This window comes from Podarcis tiliguerta (genome assembly GCF_965153285.1).
Source record: "Podarcis tiliguerta genome assembly, chromosome: 6".
In the NCBI taxonomy this organism is placed as follows: Eukaryota; Metazoa; Chordata; class Lepidosauria; order Squamata; family Lacertidae; genus Podarcis; species Podarcis tiliguerta.
The window spans coordinates 74,530,715-74,544,286 of NC_139539.1; the positions used below are offsets into that span (position 1 = coordinate 74,530,715).

Consider the following 13,572-nt stretch of genomic DNA (forward strand, 5'->3'; position numbering starts at 1 on the left):
TGAGAATCTGGGGTTCCAACTCTGGTGGCGATGTTCTACCTCCGCTGTCAGAGGCAATATCCTTCTAGATAGGAGTTGTTGGAAGCCGCAGGTAGGGAGAATGCAAGTTGCACTCAAGTTGCACCAGTGATTTGGTATGGACACTTGGTTGGCTACTGTGAGAACAGAATGTTTGACCCAACGGCCTGATCTAGCAGATCCTTCTTGTGTTCTTATGTCCCTCAGTGCAACTTTGATTTTGACCGTGTTGGCAGTGCCCAGCATGGGCAGCAGCAATCTCTTGGGTAATTGTGAGGGCAGAATGAGGTAGAAGTCTGGAGAGAAGGTTTACTCTGCCTTATTTGCTGTGGTTGCCCCAGTCAGGGATGCTTTGAAGTGCAAAGGAGTTTTGGTTTTATATTTCCTTCCTGCCCTGGTTGCAGCCCCTCCTCAAGCAGCATTACTGACAAAATAAAAATGACTGGGAAAGGCTGCTACGGTGTTGTTGTTGTTTGTTTGCACATGAAAGCAGAAGCTGAAAGGGACAGAGAGAAGAGGGAAAGATTACATAGCTTTAATAAGGCTGAGTGGTGTGAAGGGCAGTTGATAGACCTAAGGTCATTGGTGCCCAAAGTCGAGAAGATGAAGGACATGGCAGGCATGAAAACATCTACAGACGTTTTCCTGAGGTGAAGTGGCTTGTGGCGCTGCTGTGAGAAAAAGCTGAGGGAGTGCAGGAGTTGTGGGGCAGGCACATTAAGCTGCTCCAGAGACAAGGCCAGGCTACAATAAGACAAATGTGGGTTAAAATAGGCCACAACATAATTGTGGGGTTGGCATGGCATGTTCTCTGCTGCAAACGTCTGATGTTCTTTTCACAGAAAACCCATCCCAGAATGCCAGCTGAGGAATGTCATGGGAGTTAACCAGTGGGGAGGATCTAACATGGTGCAAGTCATGCACGGGATGCCGCTGGCAACCTGAGTTGAGTGACACCAGGCTGAGCTCCACGGGAGCTGTGATGGGCTGCTTGGTGCATCACCTCAAGGTTCAACATGGGGTTCCCCATCCCCGTGATTGAGATCCTGCCCAATTCTATGTCCTCTGCAAGAGTGGGCACATGGCAAACCACTTGCTGCCACCCTCACCTACCACAGCAGCCAGCCTAGCACACCTGAGCATGGGACAGCCTGCCTCTTCAAGAGTTCTGGAAAGAACAACGAAGAATTTTGAGGTTCTGGAATTGGCAATGGTATAAAACAGGGTTGAGCTGGTTGTAGCAAATATAATCAAAAGGCCTGTGGCATCTTAGGACTCCTGTTTAATGAACACTCATCCTGATTTGCTGGCACAAAGCTTGCATGGAGATTATACAATGTCCACCTTTAACAGAGCAATCAGTCCTGGTTTCCCTGTCGGGAAGTTGTATGTCTTCTCATCAACCAGTCACTGTCCTATCCTTTTTGGTGCACTTTGCTTTCCTAACTGCAAGATTACCTTTTTTAAAAAAAGGGAGTGGAGACTTGTTGCACCAGAGGATTTTAATCCATTTTAATTGTGCAAGACTTAATTCCTGCCATGCAATCGAATCCCTACGCAAAAATACTGATCTTCCGGAGGTGAACTTGAGAGCCTATCACATTTATTGTGGCATAAACATTTGAGATCTACAGAAAACTTCATCAGATTCATGAAGTGATCTGGAAAGTTGGTCAGGCATATGGATTTGCAGAGGGAAATAATTCTCCACGTCTTGATTTGGAATATAATTCTGGTTCTTCTGTATTCTTCTGTATGGCCAAACAGCCATGCACTAATCAAGCTCTCTCAGCCATGCTTGAGTTTCCTTTCCGTTTTGGGTAGAGTGGGCAATTGCTTCTCCTCCAGTCTAGCCCATTGCTTGGAGAAGAAAAAGGACACAAGGTCCCCTGCCCCACCCTCATGTCCCTGCAGGACCAGAACATGCAAATGCTAACTGCACATGTAAAATGCAACAAACGCCAGCTGGAATGATGCTGACGTTTGTCACATTTACGCTTCAGATTTTTATGTGTACTCTTAAACCATCTTAGGCTATACTCACCTAAACAAACACACACACCAACAACCGCAGTATATGAAGTGGTCCTTTCATCTGATTGTGGTCAGGGATGCTGTGTTTTGCTCCTTCACCTCCAGGTCAAGAAGGAAGGAAGATAGTACAAAGTTCAGGTTTAGAATTATTTCAAAGCTCCCATTTCCCAAACCTGTCCGATTTAAATGTCACATTTCAGACCAGAACAGAGCGGCTCATTACTTAGGAGTTATGAGTCAGAGGGAAAGATCTCAACAACACAGAGACTAGCTCATACGAAATCGCTGTTTATCACAGCACTTAAAAGAGCAGCACCCACATGCCGTACTTAAGATTTAATTAGAGGTGGGTCAAGTGGATGTACCCACAGGAAAGCGAGCAACCACACCTACCACACTGATACCTGAACATAAATCCATGCGGAACATCCCATGTGAATGAGTTCCCTTGGCACCCGAGAGCGAAACAGTCTCCATCCCTTTCGTTTCATAGGGATGGTCATTGTTCCTCCAGGCGTCTGATTGCTCACTACCTTGCATCGATTGTGACAACGGCAAAGCTTAAGCAGGTCCTCCTGGGCTGTTCCCCTGGCATGACTCAGTTCTTTCATCACAGCCTTTGCAACCTCCTCCTTTTTCTGCTGACACTGTGACTTGTTCCCATGGCTGCTTGGTTTCTGTTGTCACCTAAGCTTGTGAACCTAAAACACAGCTGCCAGAAGACTCCAGCAGCCCATGGAGCTTGTTTGCTAGCTTTGGGATTTGAACTTGCCAAAGTGGTCTTAAGCAGGGGATGGGGAAGCACAACTCACCCATACTCCTTTATAATATCCGAAATGGGGCTCAGAAGATGTGCTTGGTCCCACCTAGATCTTGTTGATGCCCCTCACTGATCCGAATCTGCTTTACTTCTGTTGATCGACTCATGTACTATGATTCTGCTTTTGTTATCCGTGCCTTTTGCAAACCTTTTTGCAAACTGGGCCCCTCTGTGTGTTGTGTAGATGCACATGGATCTATATCCAGCACTTTCACCATCTCCTTCATGGCATCCGTCTCATGGGGGTAGGTTTCTGCCAACTAAAACTCATGCCACAATAGATGCATCAATTTATGGGTGGTTTAAAATCTTGCACCGGTTAAGAAAGCACTCATTTCAGAAATTACAAAGAAAAAGTGCAAACGACTTCTATGTCCATATGCAACCCACTGACATCCTTAGCATTCATTGTCTTTATCGGTGGTTCTATGTCCACTCTGATGGGTGCCATTGCGGACTGCCATTCCTGCGTGCAGTAGAAACTGACATGGGAAGTCCCAGGGACCGTTTCCCAGGCAGCAAAGGAAGCCTCTGGGATTAAGCTTGCTGCCTGGGTAACTAGTCCCGCCCGATCACCTAATCAGCAAATCACAAGAGGGCATGGGCCATCAGGGAGCAGGCTTAGCCCGCCCCTCCCATATATAACATAGAGCTCTGCCTTCATTGGACCCAGTGCTCCCCTTGCCATTAATATTGGTTCTATATTGCTCCTACGTGCAAAAAATAAATTATATGCGATTTTTGTAGGATCCGACAGCAAGTGTATTCCTTTCGCTTTGCTTCAGGAAACTTTCCTCCACCTTGAAAATGTAGAACCTTGTGTCGACATTGCACAGGGACTTGGCAAGCAGTGTCTCCTTTGCAGGTTTTGCTAAAAAAGCAACCCCCCTTTCTTCCCATGTGGACTGTCAGGGGAATTGACACAGGCTCCAGTTAGGGACCATGTGGCAGCCAGTGTGGTGTAGTTGTTAAGAGCAGTGGACTTGTAATCTGGTGAATCGGGTTCGCATCCCCGCTCCTCCACATGCAGCTGCTGGGTGACCTTGGGCTAGTCACACTTCTCTGAAGTCTCTCAGCCTCACTCACCTCACAGAGTGTTTGTTGTGGGGGAGGAAGGGAAAGGAGAATGTTAGCCGCTTTGAGACTCCTTCGGGTAGTGATAAAGCGGAATATCAAATCCAAACTCCTCCTCCTCCTCCTCCTCCTCCTCTTCTAGAGATGTAATGAGTGAATGCAATACTTAGTACATCCAGTATGCTGAATAAAGGCTCATCCAGGTTTTCTAGGCATCACCCATGATTTCTAGGCATGGGTCCATAATGTTGATCTTTTGTCCCACTGCTTTCCCCAGGAAAACCCCACTGTTTACCCTATGTGTGCAAATTCCACTTCCTCCATAAGCCTGTGTGGATCTGCCCATCTGTCCATCTGAAAAATTGTACCTAAAAAGAAACAGAATGTTGAACATTGGGCTTGTCCACACTTCTGCTTCTCATGTGCCTAGAAAGCAAGAGTCTGAGCAGTTTTCCCTTTGCCCGCCCCTTTCCCAGGGAAAACCCACTCTTTGGTGCTAACTCGGAGCAGACGTTAATCCGGAGAAAACCTGAATTGCCATTTGCTCCGATTGAGTGGTTTCCCCTGGTGGAGGGCGGGAAGCAGCAGGACAAGAGGAAGCGTGGCTATGTTCATTGTCAGGCCCTGGAGTATTAAATGAAGGATGTGAGAGTAGCTTTCCAGTGGGTATGGGAAGAATCAGGCGATACTGAGTATGAATGGAATCCTTTAAAGGAAATTAATATGCCCTGAGCTCTGAATCAAACATGTCAGTGCAGGTTCTCAGCTGATGTGAGTCCTCATAAATAAGAATCAGGAAAACAGAAAAGAGGATCGTTCACTTAAGGTGAAACATCAAGTTGGGTTGCTTTGTAAGGATTTATGTGTTAAAAGATTTCGGTGGATTCACTGCACACATGATGCAAAAGGTGAAAGCAGTCATAATTGTTAAGGCAATGTGATTAACAACTTAGAGAAGGCTGTCATGAAACCACAACATTCTTTTTTAAAAATTCCTGTCCAGCCTTTCTTACAAAACCTTCCTGGGGTAAAAAGATGCACACTGTTGAATCCAAATCACTTCCCACAAATAGGCTTTGGTTGATCAGTAGCTGCTTTGAATTTGACAGGTGTCAATCACCTAGTGTCATTATGATGGCTGGTGATTTCGGATATGGGGTGGTATAGAAATAATAACAACAAGAAGAAGAACTGGGGAGTTGTTCTGCTCAGCTGTCAAAGGTGATTCACTGGGGGTGCGGAAATTAGGGATTTGACCCACTGAGCAGATCCCGTTTCTGTCCTCCAGTTAAACTGCTACTACATTTGCTGATTTCTTACCCCCTTAATATTGATTATTTAATTTAATAAAATTCACATATTTTTAATGTATTGCTCAATTTGCTGCTTGCACTATCTTTGGTGGCTGTTGCGATCAGTTGTTCCCCCTTTTTGGCTGAGATGCTTTCAAAATAGTTGAAAACTGATATGCCTCTCACTTACATTTTTCATTGAGGCAGAAAAAGCTTGTTCATTTTCATTGTCTAGAATTATACACAATGAAGTTGCTTAGCATTGGCTTAGATGATAAAGGCCTAAAATGATACCAGCTTTTCGTGCATTGTCATCATAACTGATTTTCATGCTTTCCTGTCCTTTATAACTTTCTGAACCTTATTCTTAACTCCATAACAACTTAGCCAGTTATTCCTCATTCTGAATTTAATATAGTTTTGTGTCAATTAAGTCAATATGTCTTAAGACTGCACACAAGGAAATCAAATGCGCACTGAAGCCTCCGTGCACCATTTGTGCCATTGTTGTTCAAAGGCAATAAGCTGAGAAGGAGAAACGGAATGCCTGTTCTGATCATTTGCCAGTTTTGCATTCACATTAGGCATTGATTTCAGGGCAAGCCAATTTAAACTTGACGTATGAAAACACCCTCAGCCACCTTCTTAATCAGGACAGTCAGGCTTGATGGCTATGCAGAATAGATATTGCGTATAGGTGAGCCACCTGAAAGATGATGCCTGTGCAGGATGTTTTGTTATCAACATCCTGTAATGTGAGTGGCCAACCTGCAATGCAAGGTACCACAACTGACATAGCACACTCTGTGTTTTCCTAGTGGTTCTAGGATGCTAGAATCTGGACTAGTTGAAGCTGAGATGTTATGTAGGATTCAAGCTTGCTCTGAACACAAGATAGACCAGAAAGGTTCTGGTAGGATTCAGTCTGAGGTTGAAGCTGTTGTAATGACCCCATACTGTCTCTGCTTAGACCACTTCTCTATGTTTCCTTGGGTCCCTCAATAAAATGACAGCTTCCACTCCAGCCCTTTACTTACTGCCAAAATTGCCCTGGCCCATGGTGGGCTCCAGGTGTACTGTAGTGTATCAGAGTGACATCACCTCGTACTTTGACCCAACAGGTTGGCTACTATGAGAGTCGTGCCATTTGTGTTTGCTTACTGCTTTGGTCATAGGGACATGGGTGGCACTGTGGTCTAAACCACAGAGCCTAGGGCTTGCCGATCAGAAGGTCGGCGGTTTGAATCCCTGCGGTGGGGTGAGCTCCCGTTGCTCGGTCCCTGCTCCTGCCAACCTAGCAGTTTGAAAGCACGTCAAAGTGCAAGTAGATAAATAGGTACCGCTCTGGCGGGAAGGTAAACGTCGTTTCCGTGCACTGCTCTGGTTCACCAGAAGTGGCTTAGTCATGCTGGCCACATGTTCTGCGGACAAATGGCGGGTCCCTCGGCCTATAGAGCGAGATGAGCGCCGCAACCCCAGAGTCATCTGCAACTGGACCTAACCTTTACTGCTTTGGTCACTAGACTTCTGCTCACCTATTTCTTGTTCTCTGTTCCCCCTCAAGATGGAGAGGTACCACTTGGTTGTGCTTCTGCTCTGTGGCGTCTTCATGTCAAGAGTCTTCAGCGTTACGTACAGGAATTTTTCAATAGATTGTGGAACTCTGTTGCCCGACGACCCAGTTCTGCCTCAGGAATCTGAATTGCCCTATTCCATTTCTGTGCCATCAGAGGTGTACGACCCAGGAAGTGAAATAAAAGGTATGTTACATAAGCGTCCTCTTACTCTGCGAATTTTGCTATAGTTCACCATCCTTCTTATTCTGAACACTTTCTTGGAAAGAAGGTGACTGGAATAAGTTGGATGGTGAGTTATGAAAAGATAATGTGTCTTATGAGACCAACTTGTTGGTGTGTATGCCAAATTACTATAGCAAAATAGACTATAACTTTAATTCACTGAAAGCGTGTATATTTTTCCTGCTTTTACAACCTGTGCATGCAAAAGGGGTATTATAGAGTTGCTTCTTTAAAATGGCTGTTTTAAATTACTCACGATAGTGCTTGTATTCTTCTGATAAGTGACTGATATGTAGTGGACACCTTGTGGAGCAGGGGATTTTCTCCATGCCATCATCGGTCTTTTTGCCAGAATGGAATTTGGAAACCACATGGCATAATTCCTATTTCTGCTTTAATAGAAATATTATGGATTTAGCTACGGCAGCTAAAAATGTCCCATATTACTGAAGGCATAAGAGTGAGGCATAAGTGAGGGTAACCCAACCACCCATATATTATGGTCAGTGCTATTGAAACAGAATGCAAAATATGTTACACTTATGATTCTCATGTTCTGTGTTTCTCCAGTTGACATACAAGGAGCACCCGGAGCTGAATTTAAATGGTTTATGCTACAAGCCCGAGACGTTGATGAGAACATCCCTGTTGGTTCGTTTCAAGTCATGGATCCAAATACACAGACCCACGACTGTTACAACATGACGGTATGTGTTTGCTCCTTCAGCTTGGCTATTTAACATGGTTGAATTTGCAGGTCCCAGCTAGAGGAAATCTGTCTGGTACAATACACAATAAGCTACATGAAAAAGGATTCTTAGTGGGTGGGATCCTTGTCTGAATTCTCCTAAGGCTAGAAATTATGATCCTGCTCAAACAGAGAAATGAATTAAAGCATACTACCCTTAGGAGAATTCAGACAGTACCGCTTTCCATGATAGATTTTGTGGCCAACTCATGGTAAAATCCCTGTTGAATGAGGTTCAACATAAGATGGGATGGGCCAACGGACATCTAGATGGCATGATCCAGTCAACATCATATACTTGGATTACCAAGGATCCCCACCACCACCACATTGTTTCAATATTGTCTCAGTAAGCCATTTTGTTATTGCCTGCATACAAAAAAAGTATGGTGACCATAGAGTCAGCCCAAACAAACAACCCCTTAGACAACCCAATGGAACTAAAGTGCACACTGGACATTAGTCAGAGCTGTCTAGAGGGAAGACAACCTTTGATTTAACCCCAGGGCCCAAAACGGCAGTAATAAACAAATCACTTTCACAGTGGATTTCCCCCAAGAATAAATATTGGGTCTGTTGCAATATATTTATGAATGAATTCAGCCACTGTTATACTTAATGAGGATGAAGCAGGGATGTGTTTATAATAGGGAATAACATTTTGACAACAGGCACCACTCTCTTACAATGTAAGCCTGCGTAGGGTGTGTACGGTGTCTGCACAGTCGTCCTCACTGGGCTGCCTTTGCAGGGCTCAGCCTCTTAAAATCAATTAGCAAATGGGGACATTTATTTTTGCAGGAGCCTGATCTGTACTTAGGAGTACAAAGCTCTGGATCATGCAGTGGGTGGGAAAAGGCATCTTGTTAACTGTTCACCTGAGGGGAAAGGATAATTTTGTTTGCGTCAAACCACTGGATTTCATTCAGTGTTCCAACCTTGTGGCATTCTGTTCTGTGTGCTCGGTAATGACTCCATGGTGATTCCCCAGGGCTGGGCCATTAGCACCACTTTAAAAGAAAGCAAGAAGGCACCCTAGGGAGATGCAATTCAAACTGTCAGAAACAGTGTTTTGCAGCATGTCCAGCTCCCCATGTGACCTGTTATGTACTGAAGTTCTCACCCTGGGCCAGCAGGGGGATACTGTAGATAGTTTTCACTCAGGTCCACGTCAGTTATTTTAGGCGGGGAAACCCTGGGTTGTTGTTGCTACAATGTTGACAGCCGGCTCCTATAAAAGCAGGCCGGCTGAGCTGTTTGCTGTTCAGTTCTGTTCCAGCTTACAAAATAAAGAGCTGCTTTGGAGAAATCGCTGTGTCGTCTGCCATGTCTACCCACTATTCAACATGACCCATGGGGAATAGTCTCATTTTTCGTAAGGCGGTCTCTACAAAGGCCAGAAGAAACCTTACCTAGGACAGAAAAAAAACACCTTATATGGTCCTGACACAAAGCAAAGCACAATAACGAGCTTATGCAGAAAACACCATGGGAATATTTTATTATAAAACGCTAGCAATGCAGAAAAACACATTTGAGTTGCACACAAAGAGCATGTGAGAGGGCTTTACAGTGCTGTTGAATGTCTTGTTTTGTCCTTTTCTGGAGTACCTATTTTTATTTTGCCTATTTATACACTACTCAGTAACAAAAGTTCTCTTGCAAAAAGTAAACTGGATTTCTGTCTCCAGTGCTGCTGTTAAGACATTTCCTTCAAAGAATCAAGTTCAGTAAATGTCTAAAAATGAACGAATAATCTTAACGTTTGTCTTTAATTTTTCAGAATTCGTCATTAATTCACAAGGACTCAGAAGAGAAGCACAACGTATCATCTCTTTGGGTTTCACCTGATGCTAAAAAGGTTCAGTTTGTGTAAGTGCATATTAGAAAGCTTCGTTGTGATTTTCTGTTTCTTTAGGTTTTATTTTTTAATCCAAGAATTTCTCTGATACTCACAAACATCCCCTAGTTTTGGGAGGTTTTTTTTTAACTTCAGCTTGGCATTCAGATTAAATATTATAATGCTGCATGCAGGAAAAGTTGCATGTTTTCGATAGACATATAAATAGGGTGACATGCAAGGCACACCTTTTGAAACTCCCCCTTCTGCACAACTATTAAAGGCTCAGGAAGAGCTCTCTCTTCCCCCATCTGGCCGCCCAACGTATGGCATAGTGATCCATCTGGTTTACTGGTGTGGTGATTCATTGAATGTGTACATTAGGGCCAACCGAAATGGTACAAAATAGTGTGCAAACTTCTGAGGTCTCCAGAACTCTTCATCAGGCTAGACAGTAAACAAAACCAGGGAGAAAAAGCTTGACTGATGATGGAGCCTGCATTCAATCACACTCTTAAGATAGAATGTGAATTTATTAATAATCCTGGGTAGATGGAGAAGAAAGTATTAGAAAAGTGGAGAGGAGGGACGGAGGAGAGTTTTGATTCAACAAGTTCTTTATATGTCAGAATAGTGTGACATATCATGTGTTATTATCGTTTTGGTGAATAACAACAGTCCATTAAAAATAGAAGAAATATGCATACATTCAGATTTAATGGGGAAAACTGCAACCAGAAAGCCTACCTTACAGCAATAAGGCAAAACCTGTTGTTGACACTGCACAAGAAACCCATTGTGATCCAAACCATGACCTATTAACAACTGCATTTTCTTTCCAGAGCGACTGTTTTCCAAGATGCTGAAACGTACTGGCTGGTTCCTAGCATAGTCCTGTTTCCTAAGCTTTCCAATGAGACTAAAGTTGAAGATGAGTCTAAAAAAGCCAATGTATCGTCAAAAAGTAGGAAGAAGGTATGCTGAAATAAAGAACAGATGATAAATCTTTGATATTTTCATGCACTTTCCCCTTACATTATTATGACTGGAATTTGGCCCAGATGGCGAACTTTTAAGTCCCACGGATTGCACAACCAGCGAGAAAAGTCTAAGTGTGAATTGTGTGGTTAGATAGGATGAGCCTTTGTGATTACGACATCTGTTCTTGTAGAAGGGGCAGCTGTTTCACCCCATGTTCCTCTGGTTCACACGCTATGTAGTCTCTGATCCTCATACAGTCATGTGACAGAACGTGTTCACGTGATTTATTTTTATGTCAATGATACGTGCAGCTTAAAAAAAAGCTGTAGCACAAGCCCTTTTCCTAAATCGTAATTATTTTTGTTTCTTTACAGTCCGTTACCATAAAAATAGACTGTGGACCAGTAAGTATCCTTGAACTCCTTATTTCCAATGATATCCCTTATTGACACAACTGCTTTTTTAATGCATTGTGTCCATTACTGCGCATTTAAAAGCAGCAAAATGGTTCTCAGCCGGCAGAATGACGGTATTTTTCTTCTCTGACACCTTTTCTTGTGCTGAAACCTTTGCCTACATCTGCCCTAATGCAATGGAGAAGGGAAGGTGCTGGTGGCTCCAACTTCCTGTCTCCATCTTCCTGCTTCTGTTTTTCTTTGGGATGCTTGGGAATGCGTTTTCTCGTCACTAAACCTGAAACTGTACTACATTTGCTAAATGTCAAATGCCTTTTATTGCTTGCAGGGAGGAGCTCATGTAGGCAGCAGCAAGTGTGTCCAGGTAAGTGCTCATTTTTTCAAAATATAGGGCACACATGATAATGTTAGCCCTTTGATAGCCTTTCTATTATTTGCTGAAAGCTATTTCCTTTAGCTTTACACATACTCTCTGTCTCTCTCTATTGAACTTCCCCCAAGCATAGCTATAATAATAATAATAATTTATTATTTGTACCCCGCCCATCTGGCTGGGTTTCCCCAGCCACTCTGGGCAGCTTCCATAGAAACAAAAAATACAGTAAAATATCACAGATTAAAAACTTCCCTGAACAGGGCTGCCTTAAGATGTTTTCTAAATGTCAGGTAGTTATTTATCGCTTTGACATCTGCTGGGAGGGCGTTCCACAGGGCGGGCGCCACTACCGAGAAGGCCCTCTGCCTGGTTCCCTGTAGCTTTGCTTCTCGCAATGAGGGAACCGCCAGGAGGCCCTCGGAGCTGGACCTCAGTGTCCGGGCAGAACGATGGGGGTGGAGACGCTCCTTCAGGTATACTGGGCCGAGGCCGTTTAGGGCTTTAAAGGTCAGCACCAACACTTTGAATTGTGCTCGGAAACGTACTGGGAGCCAATGTAGGTCTTTCAAGACCAGTGTTATGTGGTCTCGGCGGCCGCCCCCAGTCACCAGTCTAGCTGCCGCATTCTGGATTAGTTGTAGTTTCCGAGTCACCTTCAAAGGTAGCCCCACGTAGAGCGCATTGCAGTAGTCCAAGCGGGAGATAACCAGAGCATGCACCACTCTGGCGAGACAGTCCGCGGGCAGGTAGGGTCTCAGCCTGCGTACCAGGTGGAGCTGGTAGACAGCTGCCCTGGATACAGAATTGACCTGTGCCTCCATGGACAGCTGTGAGTCCAAAATGACCCCCAGGCTGCGCACCTGGTCCTTCAGGGGCACAGTTACCCTATTCAGGACCAGGGAGTCCTCCACACCAGCCCGCCTCCTGTCCCCCAAAAACAGTACTTCTGTCTTGTCAGGATTCAACTTCAATCCATTAGCCGCCATCCATCCTCCAACCGCCTCCAGGCACTCAGCTGTCATCTTTCCCGTTTTCTTGCGAGGAATCCTGTTCGGAATAAGGGAATTTCCCTTAAAAAAAAGGAAACGCTGACAGCTATGCCCCCAAGCAACCCCATATACTGGGATTACTGCTATAAATATTACCACTGCTAATTTTTGTTGTCAGTGTATGCAGACACTTATACCTGACAAAAATGCCACCCAGAGGTATTGTGAACAGAGGCTCTGCTTGAGCAGACACGGCCTATTTTCACAAGACTCATGAATCTAGGGCAGGTGAGTCCAATATTTGAAACATGGGGTGTTGCCTTATACCAAGTCAAACTGTTGGCCCATCAAGCTGACTGGCAGAGGGCCCTTTTGGGTCTCAGACAGGAGATGTTCCCAGCTTTATCCAGACATATTGGGAAGAAGGACCTTCTGCACTCAGTGCAGGTGTTCTGCCACTGAGCGACACGCGGCCCTTCTTCATATTGCTCCTCCTTCCCCATCAAGCTGACAGGCAGAGGGCCTTCTCGGTAGTGGTGCCTGCCTTCTGGAACGCCCTCCCAGCAGATGTCAAGGCAATAAACAACTATTTTATTTTTAAGTGACAACTGAAGGCGGTCCTGTTTAGGGAGGTTTTTCATGTCTGACGCTGTATTGTTTTTAATACTCGGTCGGAAGCTGCCCAGAGTGGCTGGGGAAACCCAGCCAGATGGGCGGGGTATAAATAATAAAGTATTATTATTATTATTATCATCATCATCATCATCATCATCATCATCATCTTGAACTGTACACACATTTATCATGTGAGCAGCCCAAGTAAGTTATGCCTGCTTACGTGGAAGCAAATCCCATTGAGTTCAACAGGGTTTACTTCCAAGGAGAGTGGGTGGAATTACCGCTCAAATGATGCAGAGCAGCAGAATGATGTGAAATAAAACACAGGATAAGCTGAATAAGCCACTGCATCTTGTTCATGCCATGAAGGAGGGTTATGAAAATTCTGTTATTTAATAGTTGTGCTTGATGGACACAGCATCACATTTTCATTCCTTTTTACTTCACAGGGGTCAACGTTTTCCTCTCAGGGTGGTAGCACTCAAGGCCAGGTAAGTTCCGCTTTCCCCAATGTGTTACCAATTTCATAGGCTCACTCGTCTTCGCGATAATCTTGGGTGTTGCGCA

General features: G+C 44.4%; 1 protein-coding gene and 1 long non-coding RNA gene across 2 annotated transcripts in view; one reads left to right on the forward strand and one right to left on the reverse strand.

The window, feature by feature from the left end:
* The window catches only part of LOC310679505 (uncharacterized protein), a 70,650-nt gene that overhangs the window by 1,523 nt on the left and 55,555 nt on the right, over nt 1–13,572 (forward strand). The window contains exons 2-8 of the mRNA XM_083444820.1: nt 6,803–6,998; nt 7,608–7,744; nt 9,569–9,657; nt 10,468–10,600; nt 10,981–11,010; nt 11,351–11,386; nt 13,455–13,496. Of these exons, the coding sequence (XP_083300946.1) occupies nt 6,803–6,998; nt 7,608–7,744; nt 9,569–9,657; nt 10,468–10,600; nt 10,981–11,010; nt 11,351–11,386; nt 13,455–13,496 (663 nt within the window). The remainder of the gene's footprint in view (nt 1–6,802; nt 6,999–7,607; nt 7,745–9,568; nt 9,658–10,467; nt 10,601–10,980; nt 11,011–11,350; nt 11,387–13,454; nt 13,497–13,572) is intronic.
* Nucleotides 189–3,213, reverse strand: LOC310679626. The gene is made up of 3 exons (XR_014512416.1): nt 2,446–3,213; nt 2,063–2,151; nt 189–514 (listed from the first exon to the last, which is right to left on the reverse strand). It is a non-coding gene; the product is annotated as an uncharacterized lncRNA (long non-coding RNA).